The following is a 23144-nucleotide window of genomic DNA, read 5'->3' as shown; positions in this document are numbered from 1 at the left end:
GGGTTGACAAGCTGATTAGAGCATAATGAGACCCCTAAAACAAAGTTAAAACCCCAGCCTAATCCAAGCCCAGTTCAAGCACGAGTTCATTAGCTTTTAAGACGATGATAAAAGTGTAAAGGAGTGGACCAAAAGGGAACTAACATCCCACGTGGAACCCCTAAAAAAAAGAGACCCATCCATGATGCATCATCCACATGTAGATTCCCACAATATTTTATCGCGAGTTAGGTAGGGAGGAGAAAAAGCAGAACGTGCCTTGGGAAGCCCGCTTGGGGGTAAAATGACCCCTACGCTCCTACTTTTGCCTGGAATTGTGCCTTTTGCCACTAGATCCATCCACCCACAATGCGCCACGTGGCACGCCCATGCCATTAGCCAATCATAGCTCCTAAACCCTATTTAACCCCTGGACTTCTCTGAAATAATCAAAATGCCAACCTCAGTCCCTATAAACACCACATTTCACCTCACTCTCATGATCACTCACCGTCACTAAGTGAGCCTCAGGGAGGAAAAGAGTAAGAGAGGGCGAGCGGGATTTAGCCCATTCATACACCAAGGGAAGAAAATAAGCAAAAGGAGAGGAGCTTTATAGCCCAGGTCAGCCGAGTTAAGCCTAACCCTTTGCCACCTGAGCCATTCGAAAGATTAATCCAGCACAACCCAATCAATCATTGCAACAACCCATTCACCACTTGCCCGACTCAAATCAGTTTCATTCATACTTATATCTGCATTGTGCATTGTCATCTCCACTTACAACCTACCCACTTATCTAACTAGTTAAGTGTATGATCTGCGGCTTGCTAGTATGCCACATCATACCTACAAAAAAACTTCGGATCGATTAGTCTTTCAACTGATTCTCCAAGTGGGTGAGCTTGGTCGAGAAGTCTTCTCCAATCAATCACTCAAAGTAGGCGCCGCATTGCTACACTGCATTTTACACACTTCATTGCACCATTTGTGTGCAAAAGTTAATCCAATACTTGTTAATTCATCTTCTCCCGTTCGTACATGCATAGAAGGTGCTCAACACCTTCCCTTTTTGTCACCACGATATCTAAATGACACTTAGCAGGTAAAGTTCTACTAACAAATAACCATCATCTCTTAGGGCCTGCCTGGCCGGACGGATCCCATGGGATTAGGAGGGATGTGATGGATTTGAAGGTAACGATGGTGTCGGTGGATTGGTTTAAGATCCATGAGATTGCTATATCTTGGGACAAGTTCACCGAGTTTATTTGGCACACCCGGCATATCCTGAGATTTTACCTTCCAATCCCTTCCAATCCGTCCAACCAAACACGCCCCAAGCATGATTGAATGAGATTAGGAGGGATGGGATCAAATTTAAGGTAATGATGGTGATGTCAATGGATTGGTTTAAGATTCATAAGTTTGCTATATCCCAGGACAAGTTCATCAGGTCTGTTTGGCTCATTTGGCATATCCCGGGAATCCCATCCCTCCTAATCCCTCTTAGTCCGCCCAGCCAAACAGGCCCTTGGTACATTGCCCATCAGCCATGGGACTTAGCCCATATTCCCATGCATGGGCACCACATGTAAGGGAGGCAATGGTCATTTATCTTGCCCTTGGACTATGTTGGACTTATTAACTTGGCCCATAGACTGAGCTTTGGTTCATAGAACGAGCTTTGACTTAAGTTAGCTTTGATCAACCCGACCTGACCAGACCTAACCCAGCTCCACGTGTGCATAGCTTGTAACCTACAAATATGCCATTCTGATCCTTGATCAAGCTTCCTGTGTGTCTTGAATGTGACTATTGATTTGGTCTCTCTATGCACATGCCGACCACTCGATTAACAAATATATTAGGAACATACAAGTGCGATCTTATCAACTTATGGGCCACGTTGGGTCGAGTCAAGGTGCAGAAATGTTGGGCTTTTCGGCCAACTCGGCCTCAGCCCGGGCTTCACACCACCCACAGCAACATAGCAACATGTTTCAAGTGTTTCAAGACATGCTAACGTTGGCAGTGAATCCGGTAAATACGTCTACGGTACACGTTAGTATCCAATTGCGAGTCTTGCCGGGAAGAACGGTACGTGCACTCATCCACCAGCAAAAAAACACAAAACCAGCAGTTGGCCCAAACCTGAAACCTCAGCAGGTTTGAGAGATCCGAACCCTTCATCAAGTAAGTCCCACACCCAATATACCGTAGCCCCAATATTTTCCAAGACCATTCATCAAGTGGACCCCACCTATGCATCCAAGAAAACGCTACGCACGTGACCAATTGAAAGACTGACTGGTCACGATTTCTAAGCCCGGCACAGCCACAACGTAGCCCAACCAGTAAGCAGTCCAGATCCCACACATTCTAGGCACGTGTGGACGCCGGCCTCCGGCCATCGTACGCATCTCGCAAAGCCCGGGGCCGAGGAAGCGTGTACCCGGTCATTAAACGTGCTACACAGGCGCATTCTAGCAAAACCTACTTATAAAACGCCCCCAAATATTCCCCGTTTCCCACTCCCTCTTTACTTCCCAAAGAAAGGTTTCCGGCCGAGTTAACGAACCAGACTCGCAAATCCCCCAAATATTCCTATTTTCTCCTTTTTTTATATTTACACCCACAAATATTAAAAAACACCCCCTTTTCTTCACATATACTGCTACAACTCACCCTAATATCTATTTTTCCCTTTTAATCTATTTATCTATTTTCTTTTTTATCTATTTTATTTTATTTTATTTTTATTTTGAAACGATTCCAGGCCGAGAGAAACCCCCGCTAAAATCCCATGGCCTTTCACGTCGCTTGCCCAATCACATGGTTCGTCTCACCATAACCCGCGTCTAACTCTACTGGAGATTTCCCTCTCTTTATATCTTATCATCAGACTCTCTTTCTCTCTCTATTTCTTCTCTCTTTCTCATTGCCTTCTCTTTCAATGTCTTTGGCAGTCGACGAATCTGTTCTTGTACGCTAGGGTTTCCAGGGAAGCTTCAGAGCGAGAGAGGGAGGAGGGATTTCTTGGAGGAGATTTCTAGGGTTGAGGAGTTCTTGAAGGATCCGTGGTCGGTTAGGGCTGGAGGGAGGAGCACCGTGCAGGTCGTTGTCCCTCGGATCACGGTTCCTGCGGCGGGGGTCGTTGGGGTGGATGGATTCGGAGGTGGAGATGGCGTGGATGGGGATGAGATTCTGTCAGCGCAGACGAAACGGGCCGCGATGCAGAGGAGGGCAGTCGCGGCGTCGATGGCGGCGGAGGATTATGCACGGAGGTTTGAGAATGGTAGTTTGGTGGTAAGTCTTTTGCTTTAAAAAAATGATTTTTTTGGGTGGAATTGGGGTTTGTAGGTTGCTGACTGTGCGTATGAGATGAATGGTTGGAGTTTTGTTTGCCTCTGTTGAATTATGCTTTTGATTCTTTAATTCCAATGGTCTTGTTTGAAGCTTGTGACTGTTTTCCTGCAAATTTTCCTTAGGCACATGTCGGTTTGGTTTGCTGTTTTATTTGGGTTTTGTGATTTTGGTTTCGAAGGGTAACGGCAATCTGAAGTTGGCAAACAAAAAATGGATCCTTTTAAGATATTTACGTGCCGTTTGGATGCACTGCTAAATCACAGATAAGGGTGACTTCAGAGCGAACAATGAACGGTTGCATGGAGAAAGGAACCCATATTTAAGTGGGATTCCATTTCTCTGCCTTTTCCTTGCCAAATCACTAGTAAGATGTACTGGAAAATCCTGATTGTACCTGAGATGTATTTTGCAGCAGTCGGGTCCTATTTGCCTTGGGAATCGGAAGCATCCAAATGCACTCTCAGCCTTCAAAAGCTGAGCTGTGGTCTCTTTGTGCTAAAATTCTCGGTATCTTAACACCCAACATTACTCTGATCCTGGTTCTCAAACACTATTCCTTACAACATGTGGTGCTGTGTCTTGCTGGTGAGTTCTTCTACAGAGGAGCCGGGACTGTTTGGTATTGGTGGCACCATTAGAGATGGGAAATGTCTCCTTCTTTGGCCCCTGTGAGGATGGAAATTTGTCAAGGTGTAGGCCAAAGTGCTTCGCGAGGGGTTCTGCAATACATCTGGCCATTTGAATTTGCCTATAGGGGACTAGTAGTTAAATTTACCTTTGAGAAGGTAGTTAGGACTTAGGTGGACAACTGATGAAGCTGCTGTGAGAAGGAAATTTGCTTTCATTTCTGCCAAAATCCATGAATTCTTGTTGAGGTGAAATTTGTTTTGCCTTTGACATCTAGAGAAGGCATGGGCATGGCAATCCCCTTATAGGTGAAGAAAGGACCCTGTGCCCTTTCTTGTTTTGGACAACTGATGAAGCTGCTGTGAGAAGGAAATTTGCTTTCATTTTTGCAAAATTCATTAATTCTTGTTGAGGTGCAATGCTTTTTTCCTTTGACATCTAGAGAAGGCAAGGCATGGCAATCCACTAGAATTCAGTAGATTATTTATCTTTACACTCATAACTTCCGTTTTGCATTAATGACAGCTGTCATATAAGAATGCTTGGAATTAGAACCTGTTGCTGTTGGACTTTTTTATTCATTACTTAGCATATGATATAACCAATTAGACTGTAAACCTCATGAAAATTAAGTTACTTGCAATAATTTTGGATCTCAAACTCACGCCTTCTCGAAATGTGTTAAGTTGAAATCAAACGCAATGTCTTTGTTCCTTTGTTGTTTTGATGCAATGAGTTTCTTGATTTCGCTTTGGTCTTTTATTAGTACTGGACTCTTGTGAAGTTCAGCATCATTTTAAAAGTGGTGGTCTCATCGACTGTACACATGTCATGCTTGTACATCAATCCAGGCCATCAAAATTACTGACTTGATTGTGCCCATATTTCTGACATGATGTGATTGTGCATGGTCCAAAATCACTCCAAGCAGATGATAGTAACCATCTGAGTTTGTTCATTGAATCAAAGTCTCACTATGTTACTTTTGACCATCTAGTCGACAGTTTCAGGTGGATGGATAGGGTTGTTCAACCAGTGTGATTTTTGAGCTATGCTTCATCCACAATGATCCCCTCAATTTGGATGGTTTGGATAGTCATACATGTGTGCGACATGTAAGGGGGTTGAGTCACCACTATTTAAAAATGGCAGTGAACTACTACTGTAGTCTTTTGTCTTTTTATTACAACACTGATTTGTTCCATTGATTCCTTAGCTTTTGCATTTTTTCTGCTTTTGCTTTCAGTAGTATTTACTTTGTTTTACCTCAGGATGTCGCTGGAGAAGCAGTCCAGGACCTTGCTGGAGAAGATCATGGTTCTTCCACGGTCAATATCATGTGTCGGATATGCTTTTCTGGAGAAAATGAGGGGAGTGCTAGAGCAATGAGGATGCTCTCATGCAAAGTTTGCAACAAGAAGTATCATCGGAACTGCTTGAAAAGTTGGGCTCAATTTAGAGGTTCCTATGCCTGCCCCAAAATACTGTCAGATAAAATTCATATTTTGTATTCAGCTCTAACCTGTTCCTGTGGCATTTCCAAGCAGACTTATTTCATTGGAGTTCTTGGGCTTGTCCCTCTTGCCGTATTTGCGAGGTCAGTCTTGTAACTGCTCTATGTAGGTGATGTCTTAAATGTTGGTTTTTTTTTTTTTTTCATATGGAAACTTGCACCAACCCATATTCTTTTTTAAAAGGAACTTTTTTGGAAGCTTAGGAGTAACTTGATTTTTTGAATTAGGGATATGTAACTTAGAGGAATACAGTTGTAATTCCACAAAATGAAACATTTATAAATGTTTCCTTACATCTATAAGTAGGCATGGAGCGCATATGTTGAGGGATTAAATTTATGTACATTTGTGAACTTACTAGTATGCTTCCCTGTCAAAGTGTTGTAAGCTTGGGTTGGGTCTGGTTTTCTGCACACAATGTTATTGAAATGAGTTGGTGACTGGCACATTTGCAGATGTATCTTTTACATCCATTTATGCATGCAAAGCAGCAAGTTTTAGGGATTATGTTGAGGGGCCGAGGGAGTTAAAATGAACTAGCCTCTTGTGGGGCGTTTTTGGATACTTGGATTCCGTGGAGATTCCACGGAAAATGTAATGATCACCTAATGATGAATTCTCTTCTTACCATAGAAATTGGAAATTGCGAAGGGGGGTGGGGATACAAGTGGAAATCCCAGTTTTGTGGGACAATAATCATCTTGTTTCTTGTGCCAGGGTACTGACACTGGATAAGTGCAATCATTATGTCACAAAATCCACAATTTTCTGTTTACCTGAATAGCACTAGCTATCTTGTCGAGAGAATCCTCTTTTCCTCACGGATTCAATGTATCCAAAAATGCACTTCAAAGTAAGATCATAAGTAATTATCTACAAAAACCTTAAGGATTTTAGTCTAATTGACGAATAGTTGTGTTAAAAGCAAAAATGCCTGAAGCAACTAACATAAAGAATTGAGAGAATGCCATAAGCGATAAGGACATAAATAACTTACAGAAAACACCATAAGATATAAGGAGACCAATTGCAATTTGGGTTTATAGAGTTCTTGTTGGCTTTTCTGTCCTAGAAAATCAACCGTGACTCCTTAATTCAAAATAAAATGATCTTATTTGTATTCTATGCATCATGAGCTGTACTTAGTAGTTAGTTGTACATGAATTGGTTCTATACAAATGACTCCCTAATTGACATTTTAGCCAACCATGTGTAAAAGGTTAGATGTGGAGATTTAGTTGAGAAGCCCCTTCTTAATCCTATACCTTTCACAACTAGTGGTGGATTTGGACAATCCATCTGCATGGTTGTCATGTGATTGGATGATGCAGGGAAGGACGTGATGAGGTCGATCACCGCCTTCCTCGATCGATAAACGCCTTGAATCCACGAAAGAAATAAATTAATTATTTGATTTTGAAAAAACAAGTTTAACCTCCTTAAATAACCTTAAACAAACCTTAAAACGTAATTAACAGAGTCCGAATCAAAATAGGAAAGAGATTATGGAAAACGTGCAAATTTCCGCGTTCCTCGACATTTTGAAATGACTAAAAAATGTCTAGAGACTAAAACTGGAAATTCTGTGAATTTTGATATGTCGACTTGTTGAACATTATTTCGACTTGTCGACAAATTTGTCGACCTGTCTAAACTGGTAGAAATCAACCAACGAGCAATCTGGAATTTCTGTTGGGATTTTGACCCGTCGATCAGATTTGTTGACTGGTCGAACTATGCTGAATTTTATCGATTTCTCATTGGGCTTCTTCCAATCCATGTGTGTTAGGAATGTGCTTGATCTAAGTCCTACATCAAACCCTCTACTTGAAAAAAAATCGTCCTCAAGTTTGGTTTGTGATACGTGTTCAACTTCCTTGAGTTTTTCAGCGGACCTGGTTCATAATACTTATACTGGTATGCTACATTGAAAGCCTTTGAGATATCCATGCCCCCTAGAAGATTAAGAATAAAGGCGTTATCATTGATTTTCTTAAGGATCAGAACATGGCATATGTTCTTATTCATCAACTTGTTACACGCCATAGTCGGAAACTTTTCCTTGCCCAAGTGAACTAGCACATTATCATCCATTTGAAACACCTTCCGGCACCAATGTTTGTTAGCCTATTCTTTGTACTCGACGTTAGACTCCCGAACTGGCCCAACACATGTACTTATGCTCTCATTGACTTGACTCTGATGGATCAGTTCCTCCGCTTGTGCCTGTAAGATCCTGCATTCTTTATAATAATGCGTGCAATTAGGCAAACTTGCCATTGACATGATCAACGTAGTTTTATAGATCTCGTATGGGAGGCAATTCCTTAGGAAGTTCATTGGGTGCAATTGCCTTGAACTCATGTAACATTGGTGTCAAATCCTCTAGGATGTTCATAGGCTCCACGTATTTTTCCTTTTCAAGTAGTGTATCTACACCCCCTGTCTTCTCAGATTGTTTGACGAAATCCTGTTCGGTTATGATAGATTGTCCCTCCACTTTAGAAGTCTTGGGTTGGCTCCCTGTTTCCACAGGGGCCACATGTACGCCATTGATGAATCCGGTGGCCTGTCGCGACTCTGTCTTGATCATGTCGCCTCTTGTTGATAAACAATGAGATTTCTCTACATAACCCCTTGTTGATCGACTATACTGTTGACAATTTTTGGTACTGTTGAAACAATACGTGATTGTAATCGTTGGGGAGGAATTGCGCACGCATCGGCTGCTTCATCTGCAGCCATGTGCGGATTGGCTCCTTCATCTGTCTCGTCCACGCGAGCTGAAGTTGTTTCCACCAAGCTGAAGCTCCACTCTTTAACTTGTAGGGCACAAGTTTAACTTTCTTCTCTTCAGTGTACGGGTGCTGACATCAACAATGGCTATAGAAGAGGGGTGTTCTTTTAGCAAGTAGATGTGGGATGTGTAATTCATCGATTGGAAGTGTGTCACACCTTTTGATGCATTGCACCTTTGTGAGTAGCATCTAGTCTCGTAAGGAATGTTGGGATGCTTTGGGCTATGCCAAAATTTGATGGGGATTTGTCCGCTTGCTGGAGCTCAAAGGCTTGGGGTTCGGTCGAGAAATTTGATGGAATCTCTCAGTTAAAGTGGCATCTGTCGATGGAAAGGAATATGAGAATTTCCCAAGGGAAATCATGGTTTGTGGGGGTCAGTTTTCAAGAAAATCTTTGGGGCTATGGCAGAGTGGGGTAACCGGGCGATAGGTCCTCGGGGATTCGTCACTCTCCTCCTGTCAAATTGGGCAGCCATTATCGACTCAAGGATTGCTCCGGTGAAAGGTTTTGTTAGATGGAGGGCTCCTTTAGGGTGGTTTAAACTTAATTTTGAAGGGATTGTCTGGGCCAGTGGTGTGTTAGAGACTTTGAGCTCCATTGAAGTAGCTGCTTCACTCCAAAGTGTTAAAATAGCAGCCAACTATGGTTTTTGTCCTTTTCTCATTGAAGGTTATTCGAGGAACGTGATCATGTGGATTAAGAATGGTTCCCATGATAACACTATAGAAGAAGACCTCTCTCCATTCCTCTTTCTCCCAGACAGGGTTCTCAGTGGAGTCTCGTCTGGTTGGGTTGGGGGCTTTTTTTTTTGTAGGGAGTAGCCTAGCTCTATGGCGTTTGATTGGCTGTATTCTTTTGCTGTTTTCCGAGCCTTTGCTCCTTGGTTTCTAGCTGTTTCCTTTCTTTTAATAAAATCTATCCTAGTCTTCAATTTAAAAAAGAAGAATAAAATAATACAACTGTCAATCATCATTAGGTGGGCAATATGTGGACCAAAAGAATTGGACAGTGTGTGTGATGGGGCCACAATTATACACAGTGTCCCATGCAGTGAATGGCTTGGATATTTATAGGCTTCCATTCTTCAATATTGTATACCTGTGCCACATCTTGAATATGCACGAATTAAATCCACTATGAGTTCTGGGATATTGACATCTAAATGCAAATCTCAAATTCTATGTAATTCCAGAGTTGCATCCAAACAACACTAACCCAAGTTAGTGGAAATCTTCTTCCATGAAGTTGAGTTACATGGACCCCTACTTCACCAAGTATCCCAAGTTCTGTGCATCCAAATGGGTTGTAGAAAGAGAAGGATTCCTTTTTGAGTGATGTGACATTTTGTTGTAGTTATTTATGTGTTGTATATACGCTTAAGTGTGATGTATGAGGTGTTATGTAATGGCAGCAAGCGTCACTTGGATCTTATATGAGGCAAAGCTTTGTCTAAATGATACAGCTCTTGTTGATGCACCACTCCCAATCTGGATCTTAACACTAATATTTTTCTTTTCAATAAAATAGTAGTAGAGCTGTGATTGCTATGATTGCTATAATGTGTTTTGCTTTCATCCAGGTATGCCGTAGAGTTGGAGATCCAAATAAGCTCATGTTCTGTAAAAGGTGTGATGGTGCTTATCATTGCTATTGCCAACAGCCTCCACACAAGGTGGGCCTCATCCAAGTGTTTCTATCATCTTGAATTTTCATAGCAATTATGGAACTGTATGCAGCAGTATAACACCCTTTTCATTTACAACACAGAATGTTTCTGCTGGGCCTTTTTTGTGCTCAAAACATACAAGGTGTCACAGCTGTGGATCCGCTGTCCCTGGAAGTGGCCTTAGTACAAGGTATTGGCTATTAAATCTAAAGTAAAGCTTCTGCATATATATATATATATATATAAAATCTCGGGGTGCTTGAACCATAATTATTTGTATTAGTATAGTTATCATCAGTAATGGTTTCCATCGATTGCATTTTGTGAGATGCATTTTCACCCTCCAGGAATTTTCTGGATTGGATTTGCTGGAATAAAATGTTATTCCAGCATAGAAAATGGTTTTAACTAAATATCATGCGTCTATTGGGTACTTACCTTTTACTTCTGCATGTGATCACGGTCTTTTATGTCATGAAGGGAAGCTCCCAGTGGTGCTCTTCTTTTGTCTTTTCTGAGTACTAAACTGGCAAACTTCATTTTCTACCTTTCTTGAATGTTTAGCATCTGTTGGAAATGCAATGGTTCCTAACTGTTTACGCATAAAATTTGCAGGTGGTTTTTGGGGTATACTTTCTGTGATGCTTGTGGGAGATTGTTTGTGAAGGGTAATTACTGTCCTGTTTGTTTGAAGGTACTGTTTATTTGCATGGTCCTGTGGGCTTTTAGCCTTATAAATGTCATTTTTTGGAGTTCATGCTTGATTATGGTGGAATTTTTTGTTGTTGTTGTTCTGCACCTGGTGGTTTTCAGATCAATGCTTCTTTGCATTGAGACATCTCTCTGTCTGTCTCTGTCTCCAATGTATTCGATAATGGTAACGGCGGCCGTTTTGGCCATTGCTGTTACCGTTACGATTCGGGCCCTAACAGCCGTTATGGGAGCCGTAATGGCTGTTAAGGTATTTTATTTTTTTGAAAAAAAATCTGTATCACGGGCCATTACAGGCCATTTTTTTCTCTCGTAATGGTCACTAGGGCCCTGTAATGCGTAACAGTTCCCACCATTACTTTTACATAATGGCTGTTATGTAACCGTTATTGAATACCTTGTCTCTCTAATGTAGGGACGTTTTCACACCAGGCTCGAGCGGGGTCGCCTGTGGGATGTAGGGGCACACTCGGGGTGAGCGGGGCCCATGGGGGAGGTCTCGTGTTCGAGACTCCTCACCAGGGGTGATTAATGCGCATTTCACACCGGGCTCGAGTGGGGTAGCCTGTGGGATGCGGAGACACACTCGGGGTGGGCGGCCTGTGTGAGGCAGTACTCATGTGATTTGGGGCCCGCGAGGGGAGTTCGGCCAAGGTCCTAACCCATGAGATGTGGGGCCTAAGCTATGAGATGAAGGGATTAATTCGCCATGCTCTAACAGTTCAAGCTTTTAGAGTAAGCGGTTAATTGTCCTGCATCACTCTCTCTCTCTCTCTAACACACACACACACACGGGATTGGGAAATGCTAATGTCTCCACCTTCATGGGACATTAGCAACACACCAAAATTTTTAATTGACATGTGTGAATGTCAAGCAAAACTGCCCATGCATTTGTACCAACAGGGACAAACTATGGTGAGAAAATCACGCCGATCAAATGATCTGACCCTTTAAATGGAGCCATTTTGTTACAACATCCATTTTTAACGGGCCATAGATCAGATGATGAACATCATCAAACTTCAGTGCTTTTTTGTAATCATAAGCAATCCACAGTGGGACCTATTGAATAGATGTTTCAAGATGATGAAAGATATTGCCCTGCTGGATCTTGACTGTCCATTTTCATGGTATTGACTGGATGATTAAGATGTAATCATCATCTTCTTCATCTTACCCTCTCCCAACAATTTGGGATGTCCTTTTTTTTTTTTTTTTGAAAGGTAACGTAGTATATATTAAAAAGTTTAATGATTAGCTGCCCTCTGGACAACATTCTCCTTCACCTGGGCTCTTGGAACTGGCCATCCTGACCACCACCATTGCATGCACGCCTTCGAGGGCTAGCAAGCAAAGTAGGGTTACAGAGGGTAGGTGCTAGGAAAACCACAGAGCACAAAGACCACTGGACAAGAAGGGTTGTGCTCAAGTCATTGGTTGAACAAAATAGCATGGAACCCACTGATGCATGATTACCAATGCTACTCACATGCCGGCATGGTCAAGCCTACATTGCAAGTAAAACATGACAAAATGCGTGCTACCCGCATATGAGAATTCGTGACTGTTGATACCTCTATGCATGGGAACGGGCTTACTGAGCACACACGCTCGCGCACACACACACACGTGGATCTGGATTGACAAATTGGACTGCTTTGAGAGCACCGGATCTTTTCTCATAACAAACATAAATGTGGGGGAAAATCTAATGTGCCCACACAAAGACAGGCACACACACAAGGATCCATTTTGACTAATTGGATTGCCCTGAGAGAACTGGATCATTTCTCATAACACACATGCATGTGGCGTAAAGTCTTACCTGTCCATCTTCAGGGGCATGCTAGCATTGTGCCCAAATGTTTTAAATGACGTGCCTGATAGTCCAGTCATCTCTCAGTGTTGTGCATTCATTCCATACCAAAGGTTTGAAATGGGTATGTTATGTAGAGTATCGTTCATCACCGATAATGCGATATATCGTCCCATATCACCCTGTATCGGTATGTTTTGGACTGGTATGGGGCTGATATGCCCATATTGTTCATGGGCAATACCAGCATGTATCGGGTGATACATGCCAGTTTTAGACTGTACTTTAAACCTTGTTCCATACCACTATTGGCCGGCCATGATGATAAAATCACATTGGTCGGATGATTTTGACCCTTTTGCATCCGTGCAGATGACATGTTAACTATGTTTCACCTTTGTAGGTTTACAGAGATTCAGAATCAACACCAATGGTTTGTTGTGATGCTTGCCAACGTTGGGTGCACTGCCATTGTGATGGCATCAGGTTTGTCTCCTGTCCCTTCTCAGTGCACCAAGATGGTTTTGTACCATTCCCTGTTTCTCACCTTCTCAATCTATTTGATTTTGGTCCTAAATTTTTGGAATTTTTAGTGAGGGATAGTTCCCATGTTATTTTGATAGGCAATGATAGATAGTAAAAGAGGCAGCACTGCTAGTCTGCTACACAAAACTACCACATGCTTAACCCAATTTCTTGAAGAGGATAGATACTAAGGCCCCCCGTTTGTTAAATCTGAAGTCTAAAGTCTGAATTTGAAATCTGAAGCCTGAATCTGAAATCTAAAGGCTGAATCTGAAAGCCGAAGTCAAAAAACTTGTTTGGTTATTATGAATGAAGTCTAAAAATTAGGTACTGAATTTGAAACAACCTGTTTGTTAACAAACAGCTGAAATATATTAATTTGACGCATTTGCCCCTATCTCCTATTTGGAAATGTTTTACGTTATAAAGAAATTATTTTTTATTACATGAGAATAAAATTATTCTATTTAATTCAAATAAAAAAATACTTAAGAAAAAAAATTAAAATATCATTATTCCTTTTTAAAAAAAACCGGATAAAATATCATCATTCATAAAAAAATAGATAAATTTCTTATGTTGCCCCACGAATATTTCAAATCAGGATGTTCAATTCTCACGTTTTGGGCCCACTTGATTATCGGATCCACCTCAGTTTTAGTCCCATGTTCTAAAATAAACTCACAAAACCGATGGGCAAGGTGGATTTCTCACAAACATGAAGGTGGGCCCACCTACGTTTCCAGCGCAGAGAATTCTGCAAGAGGCTTTAGTGGTAAATCTGGCACATGGACGTTGCATGAAGTTCCAACACAAAGATTTTGGGTGGGCCCATTGTGATGTTTGTGAGAAATCCAACACGTCCATCCATTTTTTGAGTTCATTTTAGGAGATTCAACCAAAATGAGGAGTATCCAAAACTAAAGTAGGCCATACGAGATGAAACGGTGGGAAAAGGAATGCCTACCGTCGAAACCTTCCTAGATTCCACCTTGACGTTTAAATTCCATCCAAACTGTTTATAAGGTCATTTTGACTGAGATGAAGTGAAAACACCATGAACTTAAACCTATACAAAACTTTTGTGGCCATATAAATGTTTCAACGGTGGTCACAAAATCCCCACTATTTCCTATCATGTGGCCCATTTAAGTTTTGGATACATCTTATTTCCTATCATGTGGCTCATTCAACACTATAGATTCAGGCTTTAGACTTTAGATTTAACAAACGTGGCCTAAGTCATGGCCCCCAAAAAGTTTTTATTGGTAGATGCTCATTCAACACTGTTTCCTGTAATGTGGTCCACTTGAGATCGGGATATACCTCATTTTTGGTCTCATACAATAAAATGATCTAGCAAAATAGATGGACGGCATGGATGAAACAAATACATCATGTTGGGGCCCACATAGCACCGTCCACCAGCCATTGGCTGGTGGCAGGGGGAGTAGCCAATCCGTTCCCGGATTGGCTGTTGTACCACACACCAGCTATAGCTGGTGTATTGACGTCAGCAAGTTCTGTGGGGCCCCATCATAAGGTATTTGTTATATCCAAACCGTCCCTAAATTTTTTGAGCTCGTCGTAAGTCTTGAGCCGAAAAATAAGATAGATCCAAAAATAAAGTAGACCACACTGCAAAAAGTAGTGGGGGATTGAACGTCTACCATTGAAAACCTTTTGGGGGTCACAGAAGTTTCGGATCAAGGGGATATGATTCATTTTTTGGCTAATGCTCTAAAATAATCTCGAAAATTTGATGAACGGTGTGGATATAATAAATACATCATTGCAAGGCTATGTAACTTTGATCTCCTTTGAACCGTTCGTGTACAACTGGGAGAGCGAGTAGCGTCGGACGCAGATTTCTTGCGAAAGCCTTTCACAGGAAGTTCGTACACCGGGAACCCAGGTGGGACCCGCTGTCATATTTGTGAGAAATCGTCTTTGTTCATCCATTTTTTGAGTTCATTTTAGGATATGAGGCCAAAAATGAACCGTATCCAATGCTCAAGTGGGCCGAAAATGTGATAATTGAATGTCCACAGTTGAAATATTCGTGGGGCCAAAAAAGTTTTGAATCATGCTATTATTTGTGTTTTCAGTTCATCCCAGTACAAATGACGTTATTAATAGTATGGATGGCATGTAAACATCACTGTCGAACCTAGGAAGGTTTCAACGGTAGAAATTTCCCTAACCACCTTTTCCTTTAGTACAGCCCACTTGAGTATTGTGTCCTGCTCAATTTTGATTTCTTCTCCTAAAATGAGCTCAAAAAACGGATGGACAGAGTGGATTTCTGAAAAACATCATGGTGGACCCCACCTAAGTTTCAAGCGCAGGAACTTCATGTGAAAGGCTTTCGTAGGAAATCTGCGTCCAGGAGGGTCGGCGCTGCGTCTTCGCACGACATGTATCGGAAACGGACTGGCTACTCCCCTGACATTCCAGTGCTCTGTGGGCCCCACCATGATGTATATGTTTCATCCATTCCGTCCATCTATTTTTACAGATCATTTTACGGTATGAGACAAAAAATGAGATATATCCCAATCTCAAGTGGACCACATTACGGGTAACGGCGTTGAATGAGCGTCAACCATTAAAAACATTTAGGGGGCCATAAGTTTTGGATCAAGCTGATTTTTGTTTTTTCCCTTCATCTGGGACTATATGACCTAATCAACATATTAGATGTCAAATAAACAGTACAGTGGGCCTTAGGAGGATTTTATGGTGGATATCCAATCACTATTGTTTTCATGTAGTGTGGTCCACCTGAGATTTATATCCCTCTCATTTTTGGAATAAATCCCTAAATTGATCTTAAAAAATGGATGAATGAGATGGATGAAACACATACATCATGGTGGGGCCTACAGAGCACCGACCACCAGCCTCGTGGCTGGTGGCAGGGGAGTAGCCAATCCGTAGTAACTTAAAAGGGGCAATTTTGGAAGCAAATTTTTTTGTTTAATAAAAAACTCACGGAGTGCATTCTGCGTTCACTATTAAGCCAGACTCCTATCACTGAAAAAATTTAGTGAAAAACCACTTAGCGCTTTCCTTATTCAGCGTTAACAACACATTAACAAACACCACTAAACACGGAACATTTTGCCATTTCCGCGTTAAGTGCAAAAATTCAGCGTTAACAAACAGGCCCTAAGGTAATAAACTCCCCATGCACAAATCGACTTATATCAAGTTAAATTGCAGCTATGATTAATACTGATAAAAAAACTTCTATTAAACCCAAAAACCGTTACAGAAAGAGATACCCTTGCAGTTTGGCATTATCACAAGTTCTGCATGTAATTTAAACATTGCCAAGGCATTCAGCATGCTTCCATTATTGTCGCCACATCATCTATGCATATACCTACTCTTTCCCACCATCTTGCTGCCAAATTTTACCTGCCACAGTTATCTTCTCTATGCACATGGGAGATCTTCTATATAATAAGAGCATTCAAAAGGTCAAAGATTTCATGGAGTAGTATACATGGACCATATTATAGTCCTCTACACTCCAGAGAGTGGTAACACTGACACAGGCCAGTTCTAAGTCCTCTAATTGCAACGACTGGACCACCTCTGCTTCAGTGGCCTTCACTTTTCCATATGGCTTGAGAAGCATGCCTCCAAAGCACCTCCAAAATCCAATGAGAAGTTCCACTATTTTCAACAGTTTCTAGGCCACCACTTCTACTAAAACAAAGTTTAGCTGTCACTTTTAAGCAGGACAGTGTTACCTCACAGTCATTGCCTGCTAATCTAAGGATCAATAAGTTCAAGTCCATGCTCTTAAAAATCGTGAGCAATTGCTGCTTCTCTTCTCTGATTTTCAAAAATCTCCCTCATCTGAGATTTCCATTTGAGGGGTCTACATTTTCTGTCCTCATTTATCCTGGCTGTGGAGAAAGGAGTGAACCTTGAATCTGTCTTCTTCACTAGTGGCTGTCCACACATGTTTTCCTCTGAAACAATTGGACAACGAGGAAGGTAACAGAACATGTTGCTCAAGGATGGCAAGTACCACACTGGAAAAGATAAAGAAGTCCGCATGTTTTATTGTTTTCTCTCATCCATGCTACCCACGTATTCGACGATGATCATTCATCTGTTGATCATCTGCTGTGCCATCATCTGGTAGCTACCTGTTTGAGACAAAACTCATCATAGAGTTTTTTGTGGAAAAGGATAATCAAATATTGTATATTGATCTTTGCAATTTTTTGTTGCTTGGTTTAGTGTGCTTAATGTTTTAGAATACTCATCTCTTAGTATATATGGATAGTTGCTTCCTTTATTTTGCTTTTGTTTCTGCAAAATTTGAGGGGTCTTTATTCTGACGTACATATATGCAGTGATGAGAAGTATCTGCAGTTCCAAGCAGACAGAAATCTATATTACAAATGTGCTGCATGCCGTGGAGAGTGTTACCAGGTGCATTTTGCTTTCCTTGTAACTGTAAATTGGAAAAGTTCTTTCAATTTCTTTCTGGTGTGATGGATATTTTACATAACCTTCAGGTGAAGGATGTTGATGATGCTGTTCAAGAGCTCTGGAGGAGGAGAGATAAAGCCGATCGTGATCAAATTGCGAGCTTGAGGGCCACTGCAGGATTGCCAACTAAGGAAGAAATATTTTCCATTTGTCCTTATTCGGATGATGAAGAGAATGGCCCAATTATTGTAAAGAATGATTATGGGAGGTCCCTGAAGTTATCTTTGAAAGGCTTAGTTGAGAAAGGAACAAAGAATACCAAGGAATATGGGAAGAAATATGCAAAGGGTACATCATTAAGCAAGAAATATGTAAAGAAGAAAAAATATCATGTGTCGCTCATTGGTAAAACAGGAGAACCGCAACAAAATTTTGAAGGATTACTTGAAACAAGATCATTAGAAAGCAGCCTGGGAGATGAAAGGACATATAGATCTGAAGGGCCAGAAGTTGTTTTGCCTCCTACTACCAGAAGTCCAGGCATTAACAAGGTGAAATCATCATTTAGTCAGTCAGGAAATACAAACCATAACTTCATTGAGGTGGCTGGGGACAATGTAAATAGGGCCCCCAAGGTTATCCAAATTAAGAGTAGTAAATCTCATGGTCTGGATCTTGGGGAAGGTACTGGGAAACATGCAAGCAAGACAGAGACTGTCAAAGGAAAGAAACTAGTCATACATCTAGCTTCAAGAAACAGGAATATAACTAACTCTCCAAGATCTGAAGCGTCAAGCTGTCAGAGAGAGCAAGATTTAGCAGCCTCCAATGGTATGTGTGTTATTTCATGTTTGAATTAGTTCTTTTCAAAGAATTATGTTTGTAAAGGGTCATCATGTAGAATCTTTTATAGCTTATAAAAACTATTTGCATTTTCAAGTTCACTGTAGTCCGTTTAACAAGAACACTACTTTAAAATTGTGCCATCTCAACACTCGAGTGCAACTTCTGGCTTACACGATTTTTTTATCTTTAATAATTTCCGTCTCTGAGACTAATAAAAAATACTGAACTTTCATTTTGAGATGTTATTTACATATAAGTAAACTTTTTAAGGCTTACTATTAGTATTTATTTTTGAACTTTCACATAAAAGTAACTACAATATTATAGAACTTATTGTTTTAAATATTTCTACGGGCATGTCCACAAATCTGACTTTATTTTTATTTTTTATTTTTTAAGTCACCACATGTCCAACACCAACACACATGGCCTCGTCTAAGTTAGACCGACTGCACTGTGCGCTGTTTTCTCTATCAAGGTCAAACTTATCTGATTCCTTTTCTTTTTTTGAAACATCCCTATAAATTCAACTGGAATTCAATTTCTGTTTATTCAATTCTTTTTCCAGCAAAAAAAGTAAAAAACTAAAAAACTGTCCTTTGAATCATTCAATTTATTCAATTGAATCATATAATTTCTGTTTATTCAATTTTGAACCATCTCCTTTCCTATTAATTTTGTCAATCATTTACCACGAAGCCTGTGTTACCTTTCCATCATGGCATATCTGTGTAGATAAATAGACAAATAGATTTGCACATACACGGATAGGGTTTTGCTAACATCCTACCTTCATGGGGACAACATCCCCAGGGCTTTTAAATGACTCACGGGATGACCTATCAGCAATTTGGACTGTCCATTCATTCATACAACTAGTGGGAAAGCCATGATGCAAAACTCACATCAATTGGTTGATCCTAAACATCCGATCAGTAGCATGGAAAATGGATGGTCAAGATTGAGTGGGGAAACAAAATAGGCTCAATCAGCATTTGGAAACACATGTTGATGGATCCCACTTTGTATTGCATATGATTCCAAAGTAGAAATTTGATACAATGATTCTAACCATGTGATCATGGCATATAGTGACGGATGGTTGTAACAAATTGGCCCCATTCAAAGGGTTAGGACCATCCTAATGGTACTGACTGAACTGTCCCAATTGATGATGGGGTGCCCCACCTGCCATTGGGGGTGTAGCTAACATTCCCATAAAGGTGGGGATGTCAGCAAAACCCACATGCATCAATGTGTATTTAATAGTGTATCCATTGAATCTGTTTGATCAAATGGCATTGTCCATTTAGCAGTACCTTGGGCTTGGGTTAATATTTCTACGACTACATTAACAGGCAGTGGAGAAACTAGCCAGCAAATGGCAAATGATAAGAAGTATATGCCTGAGGTTCCTGGTGGAATGGCCAGGCTTGATGATGGAAAAGGTACATATTTCAGATGATATATGGCATTTGTCCCCACATTGTTTCATTCTGCTTTTATTTCCTTTTAGTTGTGACGATGCTCATTGAATTACATTTTACTGAACATCTCGTTCTTCCTTTGTGGCGGATGGGTAACCAGTACTTTCAGGGCCCGTTTCGAAGTATTGTCAAATTGGGATTGGTTCTGCTATTTGAGTCGAACCCATCTGCTTTGCATTTCCAGTGGTTGAAAATGGAAACAGCATTAAGTAGGATTCCGTTTTCGTGCTTTTCTGCCTCGAGTATAAGTTGTTTTCTGAAAGGAAAGAAATGTATAAATTGTGCATCCCAACTACCACAGATTGGGCTGGCAAAGGGCCAGGATCAGGTTGAGCGAGCCACAAATTTTGAATAGGCACGATACTTGTGGTTCGAACTTGAACTCTGGTATCTTTCAATGCCAGCAAATGTTAGCCCTAGCTGCAGTAAGCAGGCATATCCTCATGGGCCATTTGCTTCTTGTCTTGTTATTAATCACCCATGGAGGACACTGCTTTAGCTTTTGATTTTTATTTTTGGAAGATTTTTAGCGTTTGATTATTGGTGATGTTGTGTTCAAATATTTGCAGGAGATAAAGTTGATAGTGGCAATGAGCTAAGAAGTAAAAAGCATAGTGGAAAGGTAAGTAGCACAATAAAGTTGGGAAAAGTTAAGTTGGAGGTTTCTCAGTCAAACACCAAAGTCAGTAGAGGAAATATCACAGAGGAGTTGGATTCTGCTTCGGAAATTACTCCCACTGTTCTGGGAAGAAGGGACGTTCAGGAAAGCTCTACTGCCGTTGAGCCAGTGACTGTAGCTGCATTGAGAAATGATGAGGGTTTGCTGAGGAAGCATTCAAAAGGTGGATCTATTGGTTTACGTGTTGAAAGCCACGACAACATACTCTTGCCACCAGTTTCTGGTTCAATTTCAAAAGACCCCAAACCATTGCTGAAGCTAAAATTCAAGAACCCCTATTTTGGAAATCAAAGTTCTTGGGTTTCTCAGGGTGAGGAAGAGAAGAATACTGTGAAAGGGCAGAGGTCGAAAAGAAAGAGACCTTCACCTTCGACGGAGAAAGCTCCAGCTAGGGAAGATGAAAATGATGGGCATTTGCAGCAGGAAAATCCCATTAATGATGAAGTCATGGATGCCAACTGGATATTGAAGAAGTTGGGTAAGGATGCCATTGGAAAGAGGGTTGAGGTCCATCAACCATCTGACAATTCTTGGTGAGTTGAATTGTTTGATTATTTTCCTGCATTCTGCAATGAGTTTGAAAAACTCGAATGATGGAAGCGCCTGACCACTGTGCTTATACCACCAAATATGAACCTCATCATGGATGGGGTATTATACAACAAATCAGACTGATTGATGGATCCTAAGTTGCTAACCATCCAATTGGTAGCCATCAAATGGACGGTTAAAAACAAAAGTGGTTGGTGGCCCAAATTCAGTGGCCACTATCAGATGGTTAGATATGGCACAGAGAGTGATTAAAAAATCTGCATTGTTTTGACAGTTTTTGAAAATGAAGAACAACATCAACATTTTCTTTAAATGGTAATCTTTGCCAGTTTGCTTGCATTCCCACAGAAAGCACCTTTTGCGCTGCACGGTGTTTAAACAAAGAAGATGTCATTCTACTTCTCAAGACACTCAAGAAGCATTGTTGGCTGACAGTGGTACACTTCCTGCAGGCACAAGGGAGTTGTCACCGACATGATTGAGGGCACATCAGCTTTGTCTGTCCATCTAGACAATGGGAGATTGAAGACCTTGGAACTTGGGAAGCAAGGGGTTCGTTTCATCTCACAGAAACAAAAGCGGACAAAAACATGACACTGGTCCCATACGTATATAAGGTCTTTCATTAGTTTTGAGCAAGGGACAGGAAGTTAGAGCCGCATGCTGCTATTCTTTGCCAGCCGGCTGCCGAACATCATGGTGGTCATTAAAGAGCGGTTGGCCAATCCAGGCTTCCCTTTTGTTGTATAATAGAGAGCAAGGACCCTGCAAACAAGGCTTCATCTATCTGCAGGCAGAGGCTGGCTGCCTTTGGCTTGCCCCGATTATTTCAATGTAACCTCCTTTTTTTTCTTTCCACTTTCATTCCATAATAGTCTCTCTATTCATTGCTTCAACCTGCAAGGTTCTTTTGAACTCTTTGAAACTTCTGTATGGATGGGAAGGGGTTGAAACCGGAAGCGGCAACCCTAAAGCTCTAATCATTGAAAAAGGCCACGATCCAAGGGCTTCATGGTTTCATGTTTGTATTGAAGTATGGGGTAATATGTGTTTTATTGCAGTCTTGTCTCTTAATTACCTAAGCTTTTGCTGCTGTCCCGATTTAACAAGTAAAATTGTAGTGGAGGTTGAAATTGTAGTTTAATTAAATTATTGTACTTTTAAGTTGAAAATCAGGTAGCCTAATTGACTCCGCTGCTGAGCTGGGTGTTAGTCTCAAGCTTGATTAATGTGTTTGGTGTCATAGTTTTAAGCAACCAGAAACTCAATTACTAATGTCTCAGGTCAACTTGAAGACTTGGCGAGCCCTTGACAAGATTCAGTATTTTATAGTGTTTAGAGCAGCGATTGATATCTATAGGTTAAAACCAAGCAGCAACCAGTTGTTAGACCTTTGATTCCTTTAGTGGAGGAAGTTCAACGTATTGGCCTTCTTACCTTTTATTTACAAAACACTTTTGACCCGGCAAGTGGCTTGGTCTGTGATACTGAACCGTGTGGGCGCTTGAGCGGTGAGCTGACTGGATGAGTTTTGTTGACTTGGGAACGAGCCACACTCCAGAGATTCCCAGTGACTTGGCTTGAAATCCCTTGTTATGGAGAACTGATCACCAGCAGGCTACTGCCTTGCCTGTGTGGCAAGAGCAATGTGTGGTGCATTTTCAGCCATAAAAGATTCAGAAAAATATGGTTGTCTTCCCTCTCCAAGTCATTGTTTGGGTGAAAGAGCATTGAATGGCTCTTGCCATGCAGCAGCCCATAGGCAATCGGTTCTCTTTGCAAGCAGCCCATAGGCTCTCGACTCTATGGCAAGACTGATATTGCGCATTTTTAGCTGAAAAATTCCGATAAATGTTGCATCTCCTCCTCTCTTCGCAAGTAGCATGTAGTTGATGAGTTCTCTTTGTAGAGACGTGTAGAAGAGGTGGGTTCGTCTAACATTGTCACACTTAAATTACCTACATGGTCTTTAATTATGCTTAAAGCCGTATGTGTGGCCCCAGACCCCAGTTTTGTACGGTTTTTTATTATGAAAAGTTGTGCCCATAGTTCGGTATCCGGACCAACGGTTTTGTGCTGCCCGCCTTGGATGGACTGACTCGAAAGTCTCCGATTG

At 41.2% G+C, this 23144-nt stretch overlaps 1 protein-coding gene across 4 annotated transcripts; it reads left to right on the top strand.

Moving 5' to 3' along the window:
* The first annotated feature begins 2509 nt into the window (after positions 1-2509).
* On the top strand, positions 2510-22088 carry LOC131222567 (uncharacterized). 4 transcript variants are annotated; one of them, XM_058217697.1, is made up of 14 exons: positions 2510-2817; positions 2949-3288; positions 5247-5436; positions 5523-5572; positions 9868-9960; positions 10056-10144; positions 10570-10648; positions 12888-12970; positions 17386-17464; positions 17551-18295; positions 19669-19758; positions 20367-21009; positions 21303-21343; positions 21481-21618. In XM_058217697.1, exons 1-13 carry the CDS (start codon positions 2786-2788, stop codon positions 21307-21309), a joined length of 2520 nt encoding a protein of 839 aa, XP_058073680.1. In that variant the 5' UTR covers positions 2510-2785; the 3' UTR covers positions 21310-21343; positions 21481-21618. The 4 variants fall into 4 exon arrangements, with proteins under 4 accessions (XP_058073680.1, XP_058073681.1, XP_058073679.1 ...); XM_058217698.1 differs by lacking the exon at positions 21303-21343 and having other exon boundaries at positions 21377-21621; XM_058217696.1 differs by lacking the exon at positions 21303-21343 and having other exon boundaries at positions 21358-21621.
* Positions 22089-23144: the final 1056 nt, after the last annotated feature.

Source organism: Magnolia sinica, chromosome 13 (assembly GCF_029962835.1).
Source record: "Magnolia sinica isolate HGM2019 chromosome 13, MsV1, whole genome shotgun sequence".
Classification (NCBI taxonomy): domain Eukaryota; kingdom Viridiplantae; phylum Streptophyta; class Magnoliopsida; order Magnoliales; family Magnoliaceae; genus Magnolia; species Magnolia sinica.
The sequence above is the reverse complement of the archived record's forward strand: the minus strand, read 5'-3'. Positions and strand labels throughout refer to the sequence as shown.

Excerpts from the sequence above, each read along its gene's own strand:
- LOC131222567 (XM_058217695.1), top strand. The coding sequence starts at position 2,786 with ATGGCCTTTCACGTCGCTTGCCCAATCACATG. Across the intron at positions 5,573-9,867 it reads CCTCTTGCCGTATTTGCGAG|GTATGCCGTAGAGTTGGAGA; the intron begins GTCAGTCTTGTA and ends GCTTTCATCCAG. Across the intron at positions 10,649-12,887 it reads ACTGTCCTGTTTGTTTGAAG|GTTTACAGAGATTCAGAATC; the intron begins GTACTGTTTATT and ends TCACCTTTGTAG.